This window comes from Bos taurus, chromosome 1, assembly GCF_002263795.3.
Source record: "Bos taurus isolate L1 Dominette 01449 registration number 42190680 breed Hereford chromosome 1, ARS-UCD2.0, whole genome shotgun sequence".
NCBI lineage: Eukaryota > Metazoa > Chordata > Mammalia > Artiodactyla > Bovidae > Bos > Bos taurus.
Window position 1 is genome coordinate 116642662 of NC_037328.1, and position 10195 is coordinate 116652856.

A 10195-nucleotide genomic window follows, 5' to 3' on the forward strand; every position below is an offset into this window, starting at 1 on the left:
TTAGTCTTTAGTAACAAAACAAAGAAAATACTGTGTGACATTTCAGGGTTACATATTCAAAGAATCAACATCAGCATGAAATTTCTCCAAGACACAGAAACTATTAATATCCTCCTTTAATATACGCATGATTTTTTTGCTCATTAGAAAGTTTTAAAACATATGTTAAGACCATTAAAAAAAAAATGCTTTTAAAGCAGATCTAAAAAAAAATGGTCATTGTGTTGAACCATCTGGCTTTTCCATTAAAATTAGGGTTTTTTTTTTAATCCAGAAATAATTTTAGCAATCTGAAGACTAAGGATCTTAATTTTAAATATATTTGTTCCCAGTAGCCTAACAAAAAGATAGCTCTCCTTTTGTGACTTCCACGTGAGCAATCTGTTTTCCGTCTAAACTTTGATGACCTATGACTATAAATTTCTTTCTTATCAGGACTTGATTTATCTAAGAGCAAACTGAATAGCAGGTTCCAGGTGCTCTCCAATGGCACCCTGTCCATACAGAGGGTGGACATTCAGGACCGTGGACAGTACCTGTGCTCGGCATCCAATCCATTTGGCACGGACCACCTTCATGTCACCTTGTCTGTGGTTTCCTATCCCCCCCGGATCATGGAGAGACATACTAAGGAGATCACAGTCCATTCTGGAAGCACAGTCAAGTTGAAGTGCAGAGCTGATGGGAGGCCCAGCCCTACAATTTCCTGGATTCTTGCAAACCAGACGGTGATCTCTGAATCATCTGAGGGGAAGAGACAGGCCCTAGTGACATCTGACGGAACATTGGTCATCCACAATCTCAGCATTTATGACCGAGGCTTTTATAAATGCGTGGCCAGCAACTCAGTGGGCCAGGATGCACTGCTGGTTAAAATACAAGTCATCGCAGCCCCACCTGTTATTCTAGAGCAAAAGAAGCAAGTTATTGCAGGGACTTGGGGTGAAAGTTTGAAACTGCCCTGTACTGCAAAAGGCAATCCTCAGCCCAGTGTTCACTGGGTCCTCTCGGATGGCACTGAAGTGAAACCATTACAATTCGTCAATTCTAAGTTCTTATTTTCAAATGGAACTCTGTTTATAAGAAATGTAGCCTCTTCAGACAGGGGCACTTATGAATGCATTGCTACCAGCTCCACTGGCTCAGAGAGAAGGGTGGTAATCATTACAGTGGAAGAACAAGAGACCATCCCCAGGATAGAATTTGCATCCCAGAAATGGACTGAGGTGAATCTGGGGGACAAACTACTGCTGAACTGCTCAGCCATTGGGGAGCCGAAACCAAAAATCATCTGGAGGCTACCATCCAAGGTTGTCGTCGACCAGTGGCACAGGTAAACTGTACCTTTTAGTTAAGATTATCTTCATCTGTTTAGCTTTACAACTTCTGAAATGGAGAAAGTGGTAGAGCGAGGCTTGCAGCAATGTTAGAGAGCGCACAGACTCTGCTCATAAAAGTAACTTGCTCTAAAGAGACCTAATCCTTTTGAGATGTATATAGATATATGTAAAATATAAATTATGTAAAAAGAAAGTTTCTTACATGCTGTATTCTAAGGGCCAATTTCTTGTTGAGTTTATATAGTTAAAAAAAAAGATTTTTAAAAGAACTCTAATTTTCTTCCATACTTGTGACAGTTCTTTTTAAACAGTAACTGTATAAATATATTTATAATCTTTCTATCAAAAAATAAGAGGGAATTTTGTAATGCAAACAAGGTCTGGTGAGATGCATTTCATTAATTTACTCTTCAGAGTCTCCTAGTGAAGCACTTTCAATTTTAGTGCAATCCGTACTTCCTTTATTCTACCCCAAAAGTGCAAAGCACTTTATGAGGTTAAGGCTTCACAAAATGAAATGTATTCAGGACCTCCATCACTCTGATGGTGTCAGACAACATATATACACATACAGACTTTCTTTAATATGTTCTGATTCAGGCATATTGATTTTTATGTTTTCTGTAGTGATTAAATCTCTTGGAAAAAACAATGATTTACTAGATTATTATTTTTGCTATTTGCATGACTTCATGCAGTGATTTTTCATAATATGACAGAAAAGATGGGCTGAACATTTCCATTGAATGTTTATTAATAGAAACTATCCATGCAAGTAAAATTATACATGAGTTTATGTGTAAAATATATTTTTTTTTTCTAGTGTCTAAGTTGGTAATGGATATAGTTAAGGAATTTTACTTGTGATCTTTAATACCAAAGTAAATGTTAATTTTCAAATAAGTCATCAAAATTACCTAATTTTACACTCATTCCAAGTATAAACAGCACCAGTAGTTTCTAAGGAACTAATTCAAGCTTATCTTCAGCTAAAGGAGTCATGGTTATGAGTTTGAGCTGATGTTAATAAGAATCTTGAAGGGACAAGAAAAACTCTTCACATGCCTCTGTCAGTCATTATCAGGCTCCTGTAAACCAGGCCCAAGATGATGTTCTTGGAAAACAAGTGATAGCTTTGCATGACTCAGGAATGGGTACTGGCTAAACTTTAGGGATATTTAACACAACAACAAGAATATAGACCATATCTATAATTAATCATTGCAGAGATACCTTTGATAAGCTTGAGTACAGAGTTTTATAATATGTTCATCAAATTAAACTTATAATCTCAAAAAAACTACTTAAATTTTAAACTGAAATTTAATTTAAAATTTTAAAATGCAGAGTTATGAAATGTAAACTTCACAAGATACATGTTTATGCTTGTCATCTACTGTACATATACCCGCTTGTGGCATCAAATATATTCAACAGTTTACCAGTTTTTATATTTAATTATATCAGCATGTCTGTTTATTAATCACCCTGCAGCACATGGGGGTGCTTCTAGAAACTGCTCATTATTCTGTGTAATCATTAACACAGTTTCACTATCCATGAAGAAACCAATGCAAGAATAGAAGGCATCACACCTGTGATGGGAATTACAAATAAAGTTCAAATTTTAGGTTGTAAAGACAATGTCCAAAATATTTACTAGACATTAAGTCGGTTTTTAAGAATGGAAGAGGTATGAAAAAATATAAGGGAATGTCTTAAAAAGTTAATCCAAAGGAATGTCTAATGACACATTAGCATCTCAGAATAAATCTCGACATAAACAGTCCAACAAATCCTCTGGAGTTTAATAGCAAAGAAATCAGGTAGGTTGTTTGTATTTCATTTTGGGAAAGCACTTATGGAACAAAGAAAGATTGTTCACAATGTGGAAAAGCCAATAGAAGGTATAAGATCACAGATGCTATCACAGGCCGACCAGAGGTACCAGCATTCTTTTATAAAGAACTAAACAGCTTGTCTGCTAACTGGACACTTTTAGTGATTATTCTGCAATTAACCCATTCAAAGAATACTTTTTAGTTAGGTGCTTAAGATGTCACCAGAAATAAAAAGGGCACTTCTGCTGTTAAATAGAGTCCTTGCTGTTCCCATTTCTTGGTTCTAGAAGTCTGAATTTAAGATTCTAAAAATGAAAATTTTCATCATAGCTAAACACACACACAAGTCTACTCCACCATGACCGAAATAAGCAAAACCTTTTACTTTGTCAAAGCCTAGTTGTCAGCTGAACTAAGAAAGCCTTTTCTGAAATTTTTTTAACTGTCTCAGACTTAGAGCACTATAGGTCTACCTCCACAACTTTCAATAGGACTTACCTGACCTACGTTTCAGACAGAATTCTGTTTCCTCTGCTTCAGATCTTTGCTTCTCAAGGAGTTTGTTACAAGAACAGAACATCAGGCCCCACCACAGATGGACAGAATCAGAATTTGCACTTTAAAAATATCCCCAGGTGGAGAATGAATACATATATATGTATGGCTGAGTCCCTTCGCTCAGTCTGAAACTACTACTGTTAACTGGCTATACCCCAAAACAAAATAAAAAGTTTAAAGTCTGGGGGAAAGAAATATAGTTAGGATGGTAATATATCTGTTGTATTAAAAAGATACAAAAATATCATAGAATTAAAAGTATTTTCATTAAATCAGCATGTGATCACTGAAGCATGTCATTTACTTGGACAAATAAATTCTCCCAGGCTTCTTTAAAAATATACATATCTCCAGGTGAATCACACGCACAATAAGGTCCAAGAAACACTGCTTTAAAAAGACTGCAAATGCTGCATTGTCCATTAATCTTCATAAAAGAATTCCCTTTCTTTTACTCAAGGAAAACTTCCACTTTCCAAAGTCCTTTAAAAATATACATATCTCCAGGTGAATCACACGCACAATAAGGTCCAAGAAACACTGCTTTAAAAAGACTGCAAATGCTGCATTGTCCATTAATCTTCATAAAAGAATTCCCTTTCTTTTACTCAAGGAAAACTTCCACTTTCCAAAGTCAGTTTTCTGTTAAAAACATCAGCTTGCAAAAGGAAACACAATTCTCTTTTATATATATATATATATAAAACAACTTCCAGAAGTATCAGATTTCGAGGTCAGGGAAGTTCGTTTTAAGTCACTGGTTTTCAAAGGGTTGTCCGCCTGCCAATAGCACTAGCATCACCTGAGAACTTGAACCTGGTTCTCTATCAAAACACGCAGTGTGTTCTTAAAAGCTGTCCAGGTGCACACTCAAATTTGAGACTGGTGTGCAAAGTTAATTGTTCACAGAGTCACCTGGGAAGCTTGTTAAACAGTGGGTTACCCAATCCATGGCCAGATCTATTGGATCAGAATCTCTGAACAGTGAACCTGGTAAATATACATCTTGAATTAGACCCCATGTAAGTTGGAGGTAGGTGATGAGGAGATTGCACTGAGGACAGAGATTTACAGCAGTGCTTCTCAGACTCTGCTGCACATGAGAGTCATTTGGAGAACTGAGTCCAAGGTCACATTCCACACCGTAAGTCAGAAATTCTGGAGGTGGGACCCAGGCATCAGCACTGTTTTATACAAATAATTTTAATGTGCACCTAAGTTTGAGAAAGAATGACAGCAGGTAGCGATGTAACATGGTGAAAAGGCTAAGTAACTACCTCTAAGTACTTTTTTTTTCAGCTGTATGGTGAGGAACCACCTAAAGATTAAAAAATAAATGCAAAGACCCTTGTGGTTTCCACTTTTAAGTGCATCCATAATGATGACTTTCCCTTGCTTTACATGCCAGATGAATTCTTTCCAGGCTTGAGAGAAGGAAAAAAAGAGTATCAGCACCAGCTGTAAGTTATCCTACAATAAATACTTTTCCTAACTAAGGTTTTTTGCTGGAAGATAAAAAATGACTTGAGGCTGCTGGACTTGTTTAGCAGTTATGCTGTGAAAGCTCATACACACTTTCATTCACCTTCTTAGCTCATGTTGCCAAAAAATTAGGAGAAACACATGTAATGAATATTTTCACCTATAGGTGTTTTTGATTGTGTTTTTAGCAGTTACTCAGCTTCCACTGGTCTTTCTTAAAAACTATTTAGTTTTATCAGGGAAATTCTGCCATCTGGTGCTTTTGTGTGATAACAGCACGCTGTGCAGTGCTTCAGAGAAAAGTGATGTTCATGCAGTTCAACATAATGCAGAGACCAAGTAACTGTACAGTTGCCTGCAGAGACAGATAAAGCTTTAGAATGCTTCTAAGGAATTTAGCCACCCCATGCAAAGAGTTGACTCATTGGAAAAGACCCTGATGCTGGGAGGGATTGGAGGCAGGAGGAGAAGGGGATGACAGAGGATGAGATGGCTGGATGGCATCACTGACTCGATGGACTTGAGTTTGGGTGAACTCCGGGAGTTGGTGATGGACAGGGAGGCCTGGCGTGCTGCGATTCATGGGGTCACAAAGAGTCGGACATGACTGAGCGACTGAACTGAACTGAATCAGTTATTTGATTAGAAAGTAAAATTTACTTTTTTTAGAGAGAGCGTAAATGCCAAGGTAAAATTCCTTCAGTTCAGTTCTGTCACTCAGTCGTGTCCGACTCTTTTCCACTCTCCACTTTCACTTTCATCAGGCGGCTTTTTAGTTCCTCTTCACTTTCTGCCGTAAGGGTGGTATCATCTGCCTACCTGAGGTTACTGATATTTCTCCCAGAAATCTTGATTCCAACTTGTGCTTCTAATACTCTTTAAAAGGGAAAACCTGGTCTCTTTTCTGAGCAAGTAGATTTGTATGAGAGTTGTTCTTTACTGACGTGTAAAGTGGTCAGGACAGTCATGGGTCTAGGAAACTGGTATTTCTAACATTCTTGTCATCATTAAAAACTTTTAAACTGAATGCAAAGGAGGTGCATTTGAAGTCCATCTAAGAAATACTACTTGTTTGCACAAAATTTATTCAGTTAACTTCATCTTTCAGAACAGCTTAAAAGACAGTAAAGAAGTCAGTACTAATTTTAATTTCACTGCAACGTTTAGTCCTGTGTCAATTAATATAACTCTCTTACCCTTGCTAATAGCTTCACACCTCAGTCAGTCTCTTCTTTCCTCAGAATGGGCAGCCGAATCCATGTCTACCCAAATGGATCCTTGTTTGTTGGTTCAGTAACAGAAAAAGATGGCGGGGACTACTTGTGTGTGGCAAGAAACAAAATGGGAGACGATCTGACCCTAATGCACGTAAGCTTAAGACGGAAACCGGCCAAAATTGACCACAAGCACCACTTTAAAAAGCAAGTGTTTCACGGGAAAGACTTTCAGGTCGATTGCAAGGCTTCTGGCTCACCCGTGCCCGAGATATCCTGGAGTCTGCCTGACGGGACAATGATAAACAGTGCCATGCAGGCCGATGACAGTGGCCACAGGACCAGGAGGCTCACCCTCTTCCACAACGGAACCTTATACTTCAACAAAGTTGGGATGGCAGAGGAAGGAAATTACACCTGCTACGCCCAGAACACCCTAGGGAAGGATGAAATGCAAGTCCACCTAACAGTCATAACAGCCGCCCCACGGATCCAGCAGAGTTACAAGACCAACATGAGAGTCACAGCAGGAGACACTGCTGTCCTTGACTGTGAGGTTGTTGGAGAACCCAAGCCAAAAATATTTTGGCTGCTGCCTTCCAATGACATGATCTCATTCTCTAAGGACAGGTATACATTCCATAACAATGGGTCTTTGTCCATCAACGAAGTGAGACTGCTCGATTCTGGGGAGTATGTATGTGTGGCCCGGAATCCCAGCGGGGACGACACCAAAGCGTACAAGCTGGATGTTGTCTCCAAGCCTCCGTTAATCAATGGTCTGTATGCAAACAAAACTGTCATTAAAGCCACAGCTGTGAGACATTCCAAAAGACACTTTGACTGCAGAGCGGAAGGGACACCATCTCCTCAAATCATGTGGATCATGCCCGAGAATATTTTCCTCACGGCTCCATACTATGGGAGCAGAATCACCGTCCACAAAAACGGAACCCTGGAAATCAGGAATGTGAGGCTTTCAGACTCCGCCGATTTCATCTGCGTGGCTCGGAATGAAGGAGGAGAGAGTGTGCTAGTGATACAGTTAGAGGTGGTGGAAATGCTGAGACGGCCGACATTCAGAAATCCATTTAATGAAAAAATAGTTGCCCAGCTTGGAAAGTCCACAGCACTGAATTGCTCTGTTGATGGAAACCCACCACCTGAAATAATCTGGATTTTACCAAATGGCACACAGTTTCCCAGTGGACCACACAATTCTCAGTATCTAATAGCAAGTAACGGTTCTTTTATCATTTATAAAACAACACGGGATGATGCAGGAAAATATCGGTGTGGGGCAAGAAATAAAGTTGGTTACATTGAGAAATTAATTGTATTAGAAATTGGCCGAAAGCCAGTGATTCTAACTTATGAACCAGGGACAGTTTACAGTTTCAGTGGAGACACTGTATTGCTGCCCTGTGTCTCTTTTGGAAGCCCTAAGCCACATGTCAAATGGACTTTGCCAAGTGGTTACGTAATAGATAGGCCTCAAATTAATGGAAACTACATACTGCATGAAAATGGCACCTTAGTCATCAAAGAAGCAACAGCTTATGACAGAGGAAACTACATCTGTAAGGCTCAAAATAGTATTGGTCACGCACTGATTACTGTTCCAGTAATGGTGGTAGCCTACCCTCCCCGGATTACAAATCGCCTACCCAGGAGCGTCCTCACAAGGACAGGTGTGGCCGTTCAGCTCCACTGCAAGGCCCTGGGAATCCCCAAGCCAGAAATCACATGGGAGATGCCTGACCACTCCCTGTTCTCAGCGGCAAACAAAGGGAGGACACGTAGAATTCGGCCTTTTTACCCACAAGGTACCCTGGTCATTCGGAATCCGCAAACCTCGGATTCTGGGATATACAAATGCACAGCAAAGAATTCACTTGGAAGCGATTATGCAACAACTTATATTCGAGTAATCTAACAGAACATAAAACTGCCTGAACAAAGTCAACATCTGGACAGAATTTAGTTTTTGGAAGAAGTTTAATCAAAGGCAGCCATAGGCATGTAAATGAATTTGAATACATTTACAATATTAAATTTATAATTGACATGCAAAAAAAAAGGACTTATAAATAAATGCATTATGAATTGATACTGATTTTTTTTAATGGATCTCAAAACAAACTTTTAACTTAAGGCACTTTTATTTTGCCAACAAATAACAATGAACAGTAAGAGGAAACTCTTGACCATAAAATAACCAATGTCTAATGTACCTGAATTCTTCATTAAAGAATGGACTTTCTTTTCTTTCACTACTGTTTGCCTAGTGTCCGCCTTCTATCAAGGTTACAAGCATGGCACTGAGGACAAGACACAATGGAAAGGATTAAATCTGCGGTCTTGATGTAAGTTTGCCATCCTGATGTATAAATATTGCAGTTGTTTTATAAATATTTTACTAAAACCCACAGAAACTAAGCATTGTTCTATAATTCACCATTTTGTACATACTGAAAATTTTCATTGATGGGGAATACAAAAAAATGTTTTAATAACTGCATTTACAAATAAATGCAGGCTGACTTTTCCTCTTGTAAAAAGCAACTTAACACCCACACATCAAAAATGTGAAAAGAGGGGTGATAACATCTATCCCAAATAAAGCCATTAAAAAGCTTTTAAAATACATCGACACTTCTTTATAACTTCAAAATCTAGCTCAGGCACCCCTGGTTTGGAATTGTTCATAAGGAAAATCTTCTTAGGAGGAATCACTGCTTTATGAGCATTTATTTCATAAGTGAGCATCCTTTATGTGGTAGGGATATGTTTGGGAAAATTTGGATTGAATACATATAATAAAGTGTCACTGTACTGATCATCTCTACAAAATCTTACTTTTTGTAATTCACTGAATTTATTTATATCACGTGCTTAATTCAACCTGAATTAATTTAAGGACATTATGATTAATCTTTTCTAACTCTAGAGACTAGCATTTTCCAGTGTAATTTCTCCAGCATCTATTTAAATATTTGTCTATTATTTAAGAAGAATTATAGGAGCCTTAATAAATGAAAAATGAGAAAACGCCATCAGTTTTGCTCAAGTATCTCAGCACACAAAACTGAGAACTACGTTTGCCCCTGTGTATCATTTTAGGAAGATGGGGGGTGGGGGACGCTTCACTGTGTCTTCATCACACCAAGTTTCGGCTTGCTCCACCTTAAGAGGTAACCTGTTTCCTACTTTCTCTGGTTTTGGTATCCGGTGACCACAAGTGGTCAAAGGATACTCATTCTAACAGAGATCTCATTCTATTTCCGGGCCAAGAAGGATCAATCAGAGGATAAATGGAACCCTTTTAGGGAGGGGCCTACAGTGTAAACAGGTATATGAAAGGGCTTCCTATGTCAAGCTCCATTCTATTTCAAAGTCTTTAACGGGAACTGAGGGCTCCATTTTTCCTAAGATAACTTCCTCTCTGTCTCACCAAGCAAATTACCAGGTTTTTCCGAAGGACAGAGTTATCCTTTGTGATCATTTCAAGATAAATTAATGCATATTCTAAAAAGAAAACAAAACTCACATGAGAGAGGATTAAGTGGAAGGAAATATAAGAACAGATTGAAAATTCTGGTTTCTCTCTGTATAGTACACAGGGGAAAACCGGTTCTAGGTGTTTCCTCAACTCTCTGTAGAATCTTCAAATCATACGGCCTTACCATATCTTAGCTTTCCCACCTAAAAAATAGGAGACGACAACAAAAAGGTATGCCCCACAGCCTTCATGTGCAAA

The 10195-nt window shown here is 38.5% G+C and overlaps 1 protein-coding gene across 3 annotated transcripts in view; it reads left to right on the plus strand.

Annotated features, from left to right (window-relative positions):
* The window catches only part of IGSF10 (immunoglobulin superfamily member 10), a 32407-nt gene extending 23045 nt beyond the window's left edge, over positions 1-9362 (plus strand). For 2 of the 3 annotated variants that reach the window (XM_024990687.2, XM_010801524.4), the window contains exons 7-8: positions 436-1333; positions 6463-9082. In XM_024990687.2, the coding sequence (XP_024846455.1) occupies positions 436-1333; positions 6463-8371 (2807 nt within the window). In that variant the 3' untranslated portion in view covers positions 8372-9082. 3 annotated transcript variants of the gene reach the window in all.
* The last annotated feature ends 833 nt before the right edge of the window (positions 9363-10195 follow it).